This window comes from Gambusia affinis, linkage group LG02 (genome assembly GCF_019740435.1).
Source record: "Gambusia affinis linkage group LG02, SWU_Gaff_1.0, whole genome shotgun sequence".
NCBI lineage: Eukaryota > Metazoa > Chordata > Actinopteri > Cyprinodontiformes > Poeciliidae > Gambusia > Gambusia affinis.
In genome coordinates, this window is record NC_057869.1 from 2,211,473 (window position 1) to 2,228,361 (window position 16,889).

Sequence of the window (16,889 nt, forward strand, 5' to 3'; positions counted from 1 at the left end):
AGAGTAAATATTCCCAGATAAATCAATCTCACACACCAGTGCCTCCACTCTGGTCTTATGGGTTCAGCACTGCTTGCCGTTCCTTTAAAATCATCCTTAAAACGCAGGTCATTATTCTCTGATGAAATGATTATAATCACCTTAATTAGTTACTTTTTATTTCTGATGTACTGTATTATTTTTTTCTGTATGTATTATTTTAACTCCTGTTTTGTTTTGTACAGTTTTGAAACATCCCTTAAAATAAAATAGATTATTTGTTATTGTGATGTGATTTGTTTGGTAGCTAATAACTGATCACCACAAACAGGCTCCTGAAGGATGTTTTATTACCAACATAGATATATGAATGACATAACAACACGTTTTCCCCTCTCAATTATTAAGATTGGACATAATTTACTGCTATTGGTTTTGAAATAATCTTGTAGCAAAAGAAATTTCATCTCAGAGACTTTTTGGAATGTGTTTAAAATTTCACAGTTTGGTATTTGTGAAACTTGTACTCGTGTAGAGCAGAAGAATTGGGGGCTCGTCCGGGTTGAGAACATGCAAATTATGTCAAAATTGTCTTTCAAGGGCAGATATAATTTTATTTGAAGTTAGCACTTTAGCATTAGCTTGCACTAAATACTGTGCTGGTACAGCGCTTCAGTGTTAGTGGAGCGGATGCTTTAGGATTAGTACAAGTAATGTTTTAGCTAGCTGTGTGCGCCACTGGCAAAAAAATATTGGGGGAAAATTATCAGACCACTTCATATCATTTAAAGTTGGCTTGATAATATTTTAGTGGTTTATGTTTCTGAAAAGTTACAAATTTATGTTTTTTCCTCTGACAGATTAATTTCATGTGGAACAACAGAATTGGACGGCTCATCCAGCATGAGAACACGTAAGCTATTAAATTTTTGCTCGAGGTTTGTAGTCTTTCAAGGGTAAATATAATTTGAACAGAAGTTAGCGCTTTAGCATTAGCTGCCACAAATATGGCAGCATTAGCATTGGTATAGCTACTGCTACTGTGTTGGTATAGCACTTTAGCATTAGCTTTAATTGAGTACTGTGTTGGTATAGTATGTAGCAGAACTGGGGGCTCGTCCGGGACTTGTTGAAACCTGAAATATACAAGACTGAAACAATAACCACACCAAGCCTGTTAATTTCAAACATTATATTATTTTCTCCACGTTGACTTTGAAACAACCTCATAAACCAAAGAGTAAGAAAGAGCATGCTCGGGCATGCAATGATGTCACAACATGATGATGCCACCGGGTGCGAAGTATAAAACATACATTAGCAGAGAGTTTGTTCTTCGTATCATTCAGAAACTCGGGGACGTCTCGGTACCCGCTGAGAGGTAAAAGCTAGCGTTTATTTTACACGGCCCTCCGCGCCCAGCCCTGCCCCGCCGAGAGGGCAAGAGCTCACAGACCAACACCAGATTGAGCAGGCTAAACAAACATGCTGGAAGGAAGTAAATAAATAAATAAATATATAATTAAAATAAATACATATAAATCTTATCCAGACCAGAGTGTGTCTGAAAATGACACGATGAGACTGGTCCAAATAGAGGAGGGGGGTGGCGAGGAGAGAGAGACAAAACAGTGCATGCCATTTTAGGATAAAGACGGGAGGTGGAGCCCTCCTCTAAGCCCCGCCCACATTTAGTGTTTCTTTTTTTTGTTTTGTTTTTGCTTTTTTAGATCACGGTCCGGTTAGAAATTAACATTTCAGAGGGGGAATGAATAAATACGAGGCACTCAGCATTCTCTCTGTCTTGCAAACTGCAAAAAGTAACAAATTCGGATAATAATGACACATCGACATATATATTAGTGGTTATAACATAACAGTCTCCAGGCTGTACAAAGGGGCTGAAACCTCCTCGGTTACTTTATTCTCTGCGTGCTGATGCATGTGTGTGTGTGTGTGTGTGTGTGGGCCTGTGTGTGTGTGTTTAGAAGTATAAATCCCACCCACTTTTATCCTTTTTCGTAAATTCAGGCGTGTGCTTGCGTCCGATTCGGGGGAATCAAAACGCAAATGGCAGATGAAATGGGGGCAGAGGGTGGAACCGAGTCGATTTAAAGGGATAGAAACACAGCCTCATGCAACGGCTGAAAACAAAAAGATGATGACAGAGCCCTTTAAAATGGATCTACTCTTGCAGCATAGTTTTGTACGTAGCGCATAGTGCCGATAGACTGGAGAGGGGAGAAAGGGGTTGAAGGATGGAGAGTGAGCCATGCTCTTGGCTAGCACGATCGTCATGGTAACCAGGAAACAACGGTTGCTATATTCTCGTGTAGACCGGCGCCACCTTGAGTCCGTCGGTGATGGACACCATGCATGTCCCGGTTATTAAAGCTGCTCTGTTGTCTCAAAAAGCGTCTTCCTCCTCGTGTTTGCAAGCTCAAAACAAGCGTCTGGAAAAAACAAGGAGGAGAAAACCCAAATGGGGAGAGACCAACGATAGAAAGGCTCTGCTGCGTCCGGTCCGTCTCAGTTAGTAATAATATAATATACCGTAGTCATCAATAAATCTTAGATTATAACTGCATAATGTTTAAATAAAGAAGTGGATGAAAAGAATAGCTACTCCAATATTGAGTAAAATGACCAAAACCACCAGAATAGAGCTGGAGCCCTAAAAGACAAAACAAGAGAAGAAGAAGAAACAATTAGGTCACCTTGTTATTGGGATTTAACAGAGTAAATATTGATGTTACATTTTCCAGAAACAGAAATAAGGTTTTACATTTTTTCCCAAAAAATTGTTGGATGAATCTGTGATTATTTTATTATGTGATTAAATGGGCAAATAATTTTGATTTGTATTCAGCAGATGTTAAATACTTCAAATATATCTAAACGTAAACAAATATTTGAATAATTTAGCCCTTGTTATGGAAAGAAGGTCGGCCATGTTGATACAAGAGAAAACTGTAGTTCTGAAGAAAATGGCAGCATAATTAATTAATCTAAACGTTGCAGGGTGGTGGCTCTTAAGGGTGGAGATTGTAGATTATCTATAATCCACACTGCATGTTTGGTGTTAATTTTAAGGAAAAATCAGATATTTTCTAAAAAACAAAAAAAGGGGGAGGGGAGAAAACAAGGCAGTTTCTGAGTTCAAAAGGTTTAAAATTTGTGAGAAATAATCTTAGAAATTTTTAAGAAAAAAAAAGGAAATTTCTGAAGTTGTGAAATCGAAAATTTTAGGTTTTTGAAACTTTTTTCTAGAAAACTTTTTGGCAGGAATATATTTCTTTTTTCCATCTTCAATGACCTTAACATGCAGTTGTATAATGCAGCTAATAAAAAATTAATTGAACAAGTGGATAATTTAGCGCTTTACGTTATGGAAAGAAGGTCGGCCATCTTGATGCAATAGAAAACTGTAGTTCTTAAGAAAATGGCTGCATAACTAATCTAACAGTTGGCAGGCGGTGGCTCTCGATAATCGTAGATTATGTAACACAGCAGTTTGGCGTTAACCTGAGGGAAGAGGACTCACTGAGTTTGATTTGAGAGCCAGATGCTCTCCTTCCTGCTCCAGAGTGATGGGCTGAGACTTTAGGGCCGGGGAGAGGGTGAGGTCCCTGTGCAGGGGCCACTCCTCCAGCTCCGGCCCCACATTCAGGCTGTCCAGCATCTGCACAGAGTCCGTGGAACCCTCCCGGACCGGCCGAAGGCCCCGCGACCGCAACCGGTTGTTCTTGGGTGCCGGCGACTCCGGACAGTGCAGCCTCATGTCGACGGTGTAGTCGTTCATCCGCTCCTCGTCCCGCTCTGTGAGGCGGGAGTGGGCGGGGCTCCAGCGCAGCGTGGTTTCGGCCGTCCACCCCCCGCCGAGGCCGTCCAGCCGCTGGTCGATGACGGCGTGCTCCGTCAGCTTGTGGTTGGAGGGGTTGTGCTGCTTCGGATGGTGGTTGGAGTAGACATGCTCTCGGGCGTTGGCGCTGGAAGAAACGTGGTCCTTTGCGTGGTGATTGGAGGAGATATAGTCCTGGGGCTTATGATTGGAAGAAGCATGCTCAGAAGTCTTGTGATTGGATATGTTGTGTTCGAAGGCCTTGTGATTGGATAAGATGTGGACCTGCGGCTTGTAGTTGGAAGAGGCGTGCTCACAGGCCTTGTGATTGGTGGAGGACTGATCCCATGTCTTGTGATTGGACGACGAGTATTCCCTCGACTTGTGATTGGAGCTGGCATGCTTGGACGGCTTCTGGTTGGGCAGGGAGTGCTCCCAGGCCCGGTAGTCCCGCGTCTTGTGATTGGACGAGGGTTTCTCCCGGGGTTTGTGATTGGACAGAGGGGCCTGCTCATGGCCGTTGATCTGGGTCTCCTGCTCCTCCAGCAGAGACGGCGTGGTGGAGCGGCTGCTGCCTCCCCGCTCCGCGTACGCGTCGTCAGTCCAACTGTTGGCGCCGGGCCTCGGCAGGTCCACCCCACGCCCCTCTACCAACACCTGAATTTCAGCCCCGCCCTGATCGTCCACTGCGCTCTGCCGCATAAAGCAGGCGTTTCTGGGCCGGTGGACGTGCTTCTGCGGGCTGCGAGGGGGCGAGGTGGGGACGCTCAGCACGGGGCTGAGATCAGGTGTTGTTACAGGCGGCGTGGTGTCCGGAGTGCACAGCTCCGGACTGTCTGTTCCCGTGGAGATGACCTCGTGGTCTTTGTCCTTGGCGTCCTGGTGTTTGAGCGTCTGACATTCGAGCCCTAGGAGAGCAGGAGAGCGGGACCGGTGAATTAATTTGGCAAAGATCCACAGTGAAACCCACAGAGAGAAGGTGTTTGAGTGCTTTTGGCATGCAGGGAAGCAAAGAGGTGATGAGCTGCAACAAAATGAACCTTATGCTGCTGATAGTTATAGGAGTGTAACAGCAAAGTGCTACATTTCTCAAGAAATTCAAAAGAGGCCAGCCAAAGAATCAGTATAAATTAGCATTGATGCTAAGGCTAGCTAAAATGCCAGTAGCATGTGGGCTAACACCAACATGTTGACTAACATGGACTTACTCCATTTGCTATACAAGCAATGTTGTGAAAGCTAAAATTAGCATCATTGCTATCAATGCTACAGTTGATAAATGCTACAGTTAGCATTTAAGCTACAGTTAGCTTAAATGCTGTCAGAAGTTTGTGGGGAAACTCTTCAAACTAAATATTTAGCTTGCTTACTAAAAAAATAGTTTAGAACTATATATTTATTTAGCAACCTAAATTTGTAGCTCCATGCTAAAGATTTAGTTAGCAAGCTAACTATTTAGCTTTATGGCTGAATATTTAGTTTGTGTCTAAATATTTTGCTTGCTAAAAACATATTTAGTTTGAAGATGCAAAATATTTTGTTTTGAGCTAAATGTGTACTTAGAAAGCTTATAATTTAGTTGCTAACTAAATATCCACTTAAATATTAAATTATAGCTAATAATTTAGTCCAAATTTTTATTTTGGATCTACACATTTATTTAACAAGCTAAATATTTAGCCCCAAACTAAATACTTAGTAGCTCCAAAATAAATGATTAAGTTGAAAATATAACTCTAAATTTTAAATAAAAAATAAAATATGATTCAACAAACATTTCATTTCTTTACCTTCTTGCCTATTGTGTAAAATTTGCCTCAAACAGCGACACAGATAATCTTGTGTTTGAATTTTCACACACAGTGGATCATATTAAAAGCAATTTTCTGACATCCAGCAGTCAGAGTTAAAACCAAAAATGTATAATTTGCCTGAATTTGATTCCATAAACTCAATGGGTTTAGGTCGCGCGGCCCCACGCAGCAGGTTGCTGCAGCAGTTCTGATGAACGAAGGAACCAGCACTGGTTCAGCTGCGTCTGGTTTCTCACCGTTGCCGTAGATATGGAAGGAGGGCGAGAGCTCTTTGGCAGTTATCCGGGCCAGTCGGCACTCCTCCATCGCTTTCTGCGCCACCCTTTCAGCGGCCTCCGCCTTCCCACGGGCGTGGCTCATCCTGACCCAGACAGGGAGACACAGGAAGAAAGATCAGCTCCTCCAAGGCCACCAGGTCCGTTTCTACAGAGTTCATGTTCTGTTACTTATCATCAGCTTTTTGGACCAGACGTTCTTATAATCCGTATTTCATCCAGTAAGAGGTCTGAAATAATTAATCGCTATGAGTTGATTATTAAAATAGTCCACTAAATTAGCAATCGATTAATCATTAAATCAAGTACATAGAATCAATTAAAAAGCAATTTTCTGAAAGAGCATTTCCAGAGCAGTAATTAAACTAAGTAGGACGTTTTAAAAAAAACAAAAGCTGTTTTAGTCAGTCAATATATTCTACCCACAGAGCTTGCCAAGTAAATATTTAGTTGGCAAGCTAAACATTTATAACTAGATAGTTCAAAGTGCTTTACACAATAAAAACACAGAAATACAGAGTCGTAACAAACACCTCACAGTAAAGCAGTAAAAATTTTATTTTGTCATCTATGAAGTTTCAAAACTCCAACCAGCTGGGTTTTTACTCTGGATTCAAAGGAACTCATTGTTCCGGCTGCTCTGCAGTTTTCTGGAAGTTTGTTCCAGATTTGTGGTGTATAGAAGCTGAATGCTGCTTCACCATGTTCTGGGTCTGCTCTGCATTCAGAACCAGAACCAGAAGACCTGAGACATCTGGTTCTGGTTGATCCAGACGTGAATGTTGTGCAGTTTGGGGAGAATGTTTCTGTAGTTTTGGGATATTTATGTCTTACCGTGACATGGCGATCTCGGCCTTCTGCTTGGCGATCTCGGCGGCCTTCTCGGCGGCCTCCACCGCCCGGTCCACCTTCTCCCGGATCTTACTGGCCCTCAGTGGGATCAGGTTCTTCCGCTTCCCGCTCACCAGGACGTTCTGCTTGTACTTCCCTTCCTCCTTGGTGCCGTCGGGGAACGTGGTGCAGCCGTAGCCGTGCCGCTTGTTGGCGCCCCACTCCCCGGCGTACTGCAGCCCGTCGGAGCGCCGGCTCACGCCCCAGCCGGCCCGCTGGTCGCTGCGCCACTCCCCGGCGTACATTTCGGTGACCGTGGCGTCCACCGGGGCGCCCTGCTCGCTCTCGCTGGCGTTGGAGTGGATGTCGGAGGCGGCGGAGCTGACCGTGCTCATGCCGGCCTCGCTGCAGAACGAGCTCTGCTTGCTCAGCTGGCTGGCCAGGGAGCTTTTGGACTCGGACCGCCGCAGCTTCAGCCCGCTCAGGATGGATTGCCGGAACCGACCCTTCCTCTTGCGTTGCCGGTCCGCTTCGCTCGGCGTCGTCAGGGCGAACCCGCCTCGGCCCACCGGGCTCCCCGCCAGCCCGGCCACCACGCCGTCCGTGGGCGTGGTGGCGACGCCGTCCTCCATGGCGGCCGGCGGCCCGTGGCTGTGCTCCGAGCGGAGGGAGTTTATGGAAGTCCTCAGAGGGAAGAGGATGACGGCGGCCATGCCGTACGGGACGCTCTGCCGGACGCCGTAACCATGGCGCATCCCGGCCAGCCACTGGCCCTGAAAGGTTCCTGAGACAAAAACAAGTCAGTTTCAGACAACGATACGTCACCATGTCTCCATTAGTTCGCACAAGCGAGGCTGAACCGCCATATTGGTAGGCAGAGCACCGCAAGGCAGAGCTGGACCTCGGCTTCGAAACCAACAAAATATATTGACATTCTACCAATGTGCATCAGAAAGATACATGAACAAAATGGCTGCTGTCGGGATCGACCCGTAGGAGACGGAGAATGGAAACATGTCAGATGATGTGGAGAAGCTGCCTCCGATCTCATCCTACCACAGTTCACTAGTTACTGAACATGAAGAGTGAGATCTATGCACACAAACAATCAATGTTTAAACTCTTCAGGTGAATTACAAGGTTCTGGTGTCTAGAGTCAGAACATGTAGTAACAAACACAAAGGCTGTATGTCTGTCTTAGCTAGCAGATTAAAGCTTCATTAGCTAAGCTAACGTTGCTAGCTCAGCAGTAAGTACTACATTAAATATCTGCTATTTATTACACGGAGGTGGGCAGAGTGCTCAGAAACTGTGACCAAGTAATGGTTGTAATGTTCTTATATCGATTACAAGTAACGAGGCGAGAGCTAGTGCTAAGCTTTTAGTTTAATGTTGTCATAGCAACTCTGTTGCAACTGCCTACCAACATGGCTGTCAGTTACAAAGTTCCTAGAAGCATGATGTCACATGAGCACTGTGTATTGGAACTCATTTTAATCTAATAAACCATTAATACACGTTGCTGAAAAAAATCAGGAATTTTGTAAAAAATCTCAGAAAGTTTCTTTAAAAAAAACATCTCTGAGTTTTGATTTTTAGATTAATTCCAGAAACTTTCTAGAAAACTTTTGAGTGTCAAAAGTTGAAAATCTTTGACTTTTAGTCTCAGAATATTTCTGAGATTGATGTCAAAGTTTTATACTTTTTTTGTCAGAAAAAAAACTAAAACTTTTTTCCATCTATAATGGCCCTAATATGCCGTTAAAAAGTCAAAACAGCTGAAGTGACAGAAGATGAAAACGTTCCCCTCTTGAGCCTCTGACTGTCTCCAGATGAGTTTCTGTTTTCATTTTCCAGGTTTTGATGCTTCTGGACAGGAAGTGGCGTTAAACTCTCAGCCTGTCAGCTCAACTCACTTCGGCTCTTGCTGATGAAGTTCGTTTTTTCCGACCCGTTTCAGCGTCTGACGCCTCTTCCTTCAGGAACTGTGACTTCAGCTCCGCCTGACTCAGAGCTAAAACTAATCAATCAGGAAAAAAGACTGAAACCAGCGCTGATTGGGCGATTCTTTTGATTTTGAATATTTAGTTTGCAAAAAACACCTTTAATTTTTAATGTTTTCTGCTCTGTAATTTACTTTTAGTTTGTTATTTTTAAGTGAACTCCCTGTAATAATTCATTTTGTCCTTTCTGAACTCAAAACCTGTTGCAAATTTCAACATTTTTATAATTTACTTGTTTTTCTTATAATGACACAGAAATTTAATTGATTTGAATGAATTTGGACGAAACTTGATTCAACAGATCTGGTACATATTGGACCCTTGTTCTTTTGAGGTGCATAAAAATATTTGTAGTTTTATTTGGAAATAATACAAAAGTTTAGCTTCCTAACATCCATCTATCTATCTGTCTGTCTGTCTGTCTGTCTGTCTGTCTGTCTGTCTGTCTGTCTGTCTGTCTGTCTGTCTGTCTGTCTGTCTGTCTGTCTGTCTGTCTGTCCTGGCCTTTTCATACTCATCAACTTATAATCAATTAAATGTCGAAATTCCAGAAAGACATAAATTATTTCCATCTTCCATGATATTTAAATCTCACATTCTCATATTTAGATGTACAACTATTTGTACATCTAATAATTGTACATCTAGTTGTATCTTCAATAGCATTTATGGACTTTAAAACACTCATCTTGTAGGACATATTTCCCAATAAGCTCTTTTTAAAACTGTTTTTTAAGCTGGTTTATGTTTGTTCTGTTTTTGAACTCATCATTCATTCCATCTACTCCACACACCGATAAACAAAAACTCTTTTTAGTGGTTCTCTGTTGTTAAAGTAACAAGCTAAACATTGAGTCTGTAAGCTAAATATTTTTGCTTGCTAATTAGTTATTTAGTTTGGAAATGTGACATTTATAAATGTATAAATAAAATGGCAACCAAAACAAAAACCAGCACTAGCAGAAAAAATGAATCCTGGGTTTTAATCAAAGACAAAAGAGAAATCGTCCAATCGCTAAAATCTGATGCACCTCTGCTTTTTCTTTACATTTCATGTAGCAGGAGTTTTTTGTGTCATTTCCTTCAGTAGTTCTTGGCGCAGCGCCCCCACAGGCGAGGAGGGGAACAGTTTGCTCAAAGGGTTTTGTTGGTTTGAGTAATGTTAAGGGAGAGCACATTTCCGCCAAAACACTCAGAAACTGTCTAGAAAAGACAAGGAACTTTTTCAAAATGGAAAACTTTTGGTTTTTAGAAATTTTCTGAGTTTCAAAATGTTAACATTTTTCATTTCTTTGTTTTTTCTTGAAAGTTTCTCAGGTTAAGTTTTTTGACAGACATTTTTACTTTTCCAACTCAGTAATATCCTCTTTTTCCAGAAAGATTTTTTAAAAATCTACTGATCTTTTATTTTCTATCTACAATGGCTTCGGACTATGAGGTGGAAAAATATAAAATTAGTTTTTAAGTACTGCTAGTTTAAAAGTTTTTTTGTTTTTAAACCTGCAGCTGAGGAGAAAACCGGCGTAATTCAATCTCAATCTCATTCAGATTAACAAGCAGCAGCCTCTGCACCGTCCGGCCTACATTACAACCCCCAGAAGTCTGGAGACAAAAACGAAACAAAACGCAGGAGAGGGCCAATCGGGGAGCAGCGGCGTCTCCGGTGACACGCTGACCCGCTGTCTCCGCGTTACCATGGCGACCTCGCATCGCAGGGCGCGGGGACAGGAGGGATGATGTGCTGTGAAACGTTTAAACTGGAGGGAAGAAAACAGAAGGTTTCTAATCTTATCCTGTTTTTATTGTTTTATTTTGCTTTTCTCTGCATTTTTAATCTCTTATCACACCATTTTCTTTCCTTCTTGGTCTTTTCATTACTTTGCATTTTTTCTGGTTGGTTTTGTTGTCGTTTCAACATTTTTCTGTCATTTCATTTAACAATTTTAATAATTAATTTTGTATATTTTTGTGCTGCGTTCAAAAAAGCAAAAGTCAGAGGTGAATTTCAGAAGTTTTATCATGTTATCAAGTACAAAAACAAAAACAAACACAACTAACTGAATAACTAAAGCACAGATGCACTGATCACGCTTTTTATATCCAATTTAGTTTTTTCTCACTTGTCGTTTCTGAGTTTAGCTGTTTCAAAATTTCATTTTCTTGTCAAAATAAAACAGAAAATGTCCTGCATGTTATTTAATTGAGGTTAACTTTTTGATTCCAACAGAAAATGAAGGAATTACAGAGTTAATACTATTTAAACGTCAGGAGACAAATCTTTATCTGATTTTTACTGAATGTTAGAAGAAAACAAAAGCAGAAGGAGCGCTTAGTTTTGAGGCATTTTATGTAAAATGCTCAACATTTCTCATTTTAATTAGTTTTTAGTTTTCGTGTTGGAGTTACTACTTCATTATACTAAATTATGATTTTATTCTGGACATATTAAGACTTTATACTCATTATTTAGAACAAGGATGTTCAACATGGGGTGCAGGGGCCATTCGTGGACCTTGGACTGAGTGTGTGTGGCCTCACCCGATCACAATTCAAGAATGAATTAAATCAACTAGAAAAAAACTAAAACTTTAAAACTAAAACCTACTTACAAAGATGTTAGCTGTAACACAAAGTGGCCATCTTTTCCAAAATTTCTGGTTTTGTTCTGTTGTCATCTATTGACTTTTATTCTAATGCACGACTTGCTGCGCCCAAATCTGATTTTAATTGCTAAAAGCAGCAGGACTGACCTGGATTCTGTTTTTATCTCTGAGAATAAACAAGATATTTTTCTGTTTTCTTCAATGGAGCTCAAAATAACGAGCATTCCTTTCATTTAAAGGGACAGGATTGCATAAAATCAACTTTTTTGAACTTTTCATAATGTTTTAATGTCATTCGCTCATCAAAAACATACCTGGAGTGTTGCTTTAATTCTGTCATGCATGTTTGAGAAATCCTTTAATCTCCATGGCAACCATTCAGCTGTACAACTGGGTGGACTTAGCTCCGCCTTTGAGGCTCCTCCCCCTCTCAGCTCCTTCAGACTAGCCACCAACATTTAGCTCATTAGAGGACCAACTTCTCAGTAACGCTGGGAAAAACGTTATTAAAGGGTTAATAGAGGAGCCATGTTGTGACAACTTCCTGAAGGCGGAGCTTCAGGAAGAACAGGAGCTTTTAAAGAGACGGAGACCCAATTTCAGGGCTTTAATTTGGGTGTAAATTCCTCTTGAGATATATTTGATATTTAAAGCATTTTTATAACAATTGAATGTAACATTATTACTTGATTGTGCTATAACATGTCAGAATGTGTCTGGAAAATACATAATACCGCCCCTTTAAACAAGAAAAATGTGCAAAAATAATTTAAAGTTTCGGATCTGTGATTCCATTCCTACAAGAAAAACAAATTATTTTTCTTGTATGAAGAAGAAAAATAATCTTCTTCCTACAGAAACTAAGCATATCTTATGCTTTATTATTATTTATTATTGAGTAGTTAATAAATAAAATCACATTATATCACATCATATGTGCTTTTTGGTCTGCCAGAACCAGAACCCGGAGTTCCACATCCCAGGATCCGCATTCCTGAATGTTTGTTCTGAATTTCAGGAGTTTTCTGTGTATTTCTACGGCAGAACGTTGATCTGGTTAAAAAATGTTTCAACAGCCAGACTGTGAAAGTGGAGCGACTTGCTTACTCTGCTGCTGCTACATAAATAACATGTAGGTCACTTCCACATGCACTGAATTCATTTGATTCGGGTTTGTTTTGTTGTGTCACAATCCTTAATTTTATTTAATCTTTTTTTTTAATTGTGCAAAAGAAGCAAGATGGGCAGCAGCCCAGAAAACCCGATTGGTGAAAATATGTTCATATTCTCATATTCAAGTTTCAAAGTGAATAAAATAATAGATTGGTCAAAACTGGAAAGCCAGTTGCAGTCAGAATAAGTCTGATGGGTGCATCTGAAAATCAATCAAAACATTAAACTGGTAAAAAAAAAAAAAAAAAGAAAGAAAAGAAATTGATCTATTTACAAAAGTAAAATCGTTATTGGCCTGTTGCAAATATGTTAATATTTTCTCCTTAAGGGTCTCAGTCCTTAATAAAATAAACCGGAGTTGGTCAAAACTAGAAAGTCACTTTCAGTCTGATTGGTGAATTTTTATCCATTAAAATTATTAATGTTTCATCTTTAATGTGTCTCAAACCTTAAAAAAAATTGTAATTGTTAAAAATAATGCAAAACAGGAATTGGCTTAGAAAATTGATTGGTGCGAATATGTTAAAGGGCCAGTATTCTGTACCTTCCAGGCAGATAGCACCACTTGATAGCACAATCGATTAACTATGTTACCTTCGGTTGTTATAAAAATGCTGGATACATCAAATGTGACTTACAACACAATTTAAATTTGTAATTTCACGCCTTGAATTGGGCCTCTGTCTCTTTAAAAGTCATCACAACATGGCTCCTCTATTAACCCTTTAGCAACATTTTTACCAGCGCTGCTCTGAGAAGCAGCTCCTATAATGAGCTCTGCTGCTCCACCAGGTGTTTGCTAATTGCTGCTGGCTAGTTTGAAGGAACTGAGTGGGGGAGGAGTTAAGTGTTGAAGGGGCTAGGTCCACTCAGGCGTTTTGCATAGCTGAACGGTCAGCAAACACACCAGGTAAGTTTTAAATGAGGGAACAAAATTAAAACTAAAAGAGTTAGTTTCACATAAAACTGCTAAAACCTGGAAACCGTTTCAGTGTGAATAAATAAACAGGAAACCTTTTCTAACCCCTGTGACCCCACATCGTCCCTCAGGTGTGACCCTTACCTCCGTCAGAGTATGTCTCCGTGCCGTAGCCGTCCTGCAGCCCGTTGCTCCACGTCCCCTCGTAGCGGGCCCCGCTGGCCGTGCTCTCCAGCTGCCCGTAGCGGCCCTTGAAGCCCTGGGTCCACTCCCCCCTGTACTCCCAGCGGCCCTTGCTCTCCACGCCGACACCGTGCCGCTTGCCCTGCGCCCAGGTGCCCTGGTAGTTGTTCCCGCTGGGCCAGGTGTAGACGCCCAGCACCTCGAAGCCGTGGCTCCAGGCGCCGGCGTACTCGCCCTGGCCCTGGGGCCCCGTGCAAACCCCCCGGCCGTGGGCCTTGCCCTGCTCCCACCCCCCGCAGTACGACCCCCCATCATCAAAGTCAAACCTGCCTCCAGTGGACATGCATGAAACAGGTTTAGGCAAAAACGTAGAACGTGAGGAAAAGCTGGAGCGACTGCTTCAGTCAGAGGGAATTGGGAGGGAGGTGTGGATCAGACAGCAGGAGCCTCAAGAACTCGCCTTCTTGAGGCTCAGGATGTAAAAGCGATTTCACGGTGTTCAGTCCACTTTGATCCAACTGTAGAAGGTCCACTTTGTGGAGGTGTGAATGCCTAGGCGGACCAAAAAAAGGGAGAAAAAAAACAAACTAGTCCGCCTACAAACTTTGGTCTCGGTTCAGTTATGTGAACTCCAGTCTGTTGCGGTCAACTTTAGTCCACCATAAAAACTTCGGTCTTGCTTCGGTCGAAATGAAGCCGAGTTCACCTAAAAACTGAGATCTCAGTTCTGTTGAAGTGAACTCTGGTGCTGTTCGAATGCATATGTGAACGCCAAGCAGACCGGAGACCTGAAATGAACTATAGCGCGGAGCATTCTGGGTAAATACAACCAAAACAAACGCGTTAGCTGAGCGCTAGCCAGAGAAATGGCTCCTGGTTATACGCAAAAAGAGAAATCCTTCAACCGCTAAAATCTGACGAAACTCCGTTTTTGTTCACATTTCCAGTAGAAGGAAGTTGCGCTCGGTGTCTTCTTCAGGTCGTTTCCCTCAGGGATTCCTGGTGCGGCGCCCCCACCGGCGAGGAGGGAAACAGGTTGCTCAGCCTGAAAACGTACCGCAGCAGCTGAAAAATATTAGAAATGTTCCAGTTTTGGTCCCGAACCGAACCGAGCCTACCGGACTATCAGGTGTGGAAATACCCAGGACTCGGCGGAGAGATGAAGGCTCCCTGCATGCCTCTTCCTCCTCCTCTTCCTCCTCCTCCTCTTCTTCCTCCTCCACCTTCCTGCTCCTCCAGACAAGCGAGGCCTATAGGCGTTCAAACCGAGCCACCTCACTCCGACATTAGAGCATCTTCACCTCCCTGCCGCACCGAGCCGGATGCGGGGCCGGGATGCGGGATGCGGGATGCGGGAGCGCCATTAAACTCAGCGACACGCACACACAGCGACACGGTGGCCTCAGAGACTCTCATCCATCACAAACAGACTTAGCCTGTGAAAATCTCTCGGATGGTGAGGATGAGGATGCAGGTGCGGCGGCTCTTCCTCCTCCTCCTCCTCTTTCTCCTCCTCTTCCTCCTCTTCGTCGTGTTTCCCAAAGATCCTGAATGTTGTTGTAAAATCCCAGCTAGCTCCCGCTGGTTTGGAGGCCTTTCTGTCGCTGGCTCTGTAAAATCTGCTCATTACAGGACTGTTCCACCCCAGCCGATACCCCTCCCCCACCAACACACACGCACACACACACACCGACACACACACAGACACACACACTCCTCCTGGTGGCTCTTAAAGAGATAGAGACAGAGGGATGGTGCAAATAGCTGCATGTACGGAGCTCGCTGCTCTTTTCCTTTGGGGATACAGACTGCTTCTCCTAATTATCCAGCCTCATTTCACTCCTCCTCCTCCTCCTCTTCCTCCTCCTCCTCTTCCTCCTCTTCATCCCAGCCCGCAAATCTGGTCACTCAGCAATCTGTTTTCCTGATAACTGGAGTTTGGTTACGACCAAGAATCAGGTCCAGGCTGACAAAAACAATTAAATTACGAGAATAAAATCATGAAATTACCAGAATAAAGTCGTAATAATATGAGGATAAAGTACTATTACGAGAATTACAAAGTTATAATGTTATGAGAATAAAATCATAATTTATTCTCAATTATTCTCATAATATTTCGAGAATAAAGTCGTAAAATTATGAGAATAAACTCGAACAACTACCAAATCTAGTCATAAAATTACCAGAAAAAATATAAGTAACATGAGAATAAAGTAAGAAAATTCTCATAATAAAGTCGATTTAGTAATACGAGGATAAAGTCATAATATTTAGAGAATAAAGTGGTAAAAGAATAAAATAAGAATAATTCCAGAATAAAGCCGAAGTAATAACACAAAAAAGTCATAAGAATACAACTGGAAAATTACCAAACTAAAAATCAGCATGAAAATATTATCAGTTTGAAAATAATCAATATATCATTATTTCTCTGGCGTTAAAAGATTATTTTCTTACTTAAAAAAACAAACTTCACAATATGTTCTTAAATTCTCATTTTCCCTGTTGAAAAAAATCAGTTTTTGATCATTTGGATGATTTATTGAGCCGTGAAGAGTGAAAAAAAAAAAACATTTAAAAATGATAACGATCCGCAAAGTGATGGAGACCAACCTCAGCTGAGCTGCTAATGAGCTTCAGAAAATTAAAACAAATAAACCTCCTGAAACAGGAGAGGAGATAAACACCGTGTTTTTATTTAAAAGGCTAAATGAATAACCCCGATGACGTCACTTCGTTCACATCACGAGCAGTTTGATTTCTCACTGAATTTTATTTTTGTCTTTTAGCAGCTGCAGTACAACCTTTTAGGATAAAAAAAATGCTGCTAACGCCGCTGAATGTGTCAGGAAGGTTGCAATTTAATCACCTTACAGTTTCCTCACCTGTTCAGGTGTTTCATCTGTTCCAGTCTGCGGTTAAAATAACCGGAGGCCAAAATAAAACAAGCTGTTTTTGTTTTAAGGAAGTCACTCCGTTCAATTAATAAATCACAATTATTTATGTGATAATTTAAATGTTCCTGTATAATTTCTAAAAATGTTTAAATAGGTAAAAACCATAATTTAGTACAATAAATGTTCATTTTTACCAATTGATGAGGCTAAAAATGATTAAATCCGCTGAGTTGTAAATCAAAACACTAAACAATTTGTTTAAAAAAATATTAGTAGAACTTTATTGTAGTTGTATTTTTAGAAGAAAAATAATGTTATAAGAATAAAGTCAAAATAATAAAGGTATAAAATTATACTTTGAAAATAAA

At 41.5% G+C, this 16,889-nt stretch overlaps 1 protein-coding gene across 1 annotated transcript; it reads right to left on the reverse strand.

The window, feature by feature from the left end:
* Positions 1 to 1,156: 1,156 nt before the first annotated feature.
* On the reverse strand, positions 1,157 to 15,338 carry jph3a (junctophilin 3a). The gene is made up of 5 exons (XM_044105433.1): positions 13,583 to 15,338; positions 6,744 to 7,524; positions 5,871 to 5,995; positions 3,524 to 4,728; positions 1,157 to 2,653 (listed from the first exon to the last, which is right to left on the reverse strand). The coding sequence occupies exons 1-5, from the start codon at positions 13,962 to 13,964 to the stop codon at positions 2,573 to 2,575; spliced, it is 2,574 nt and encodes an 857-aa protein (XP_043961368.1). The 5' UTR covers positions 13,965 to 15,338; the 3' UTR covers positions 1,157 to 2,572.
* Between the last annotated feature and the right edge of the window lie 1,551 nt (positions 15,339 to 16,889).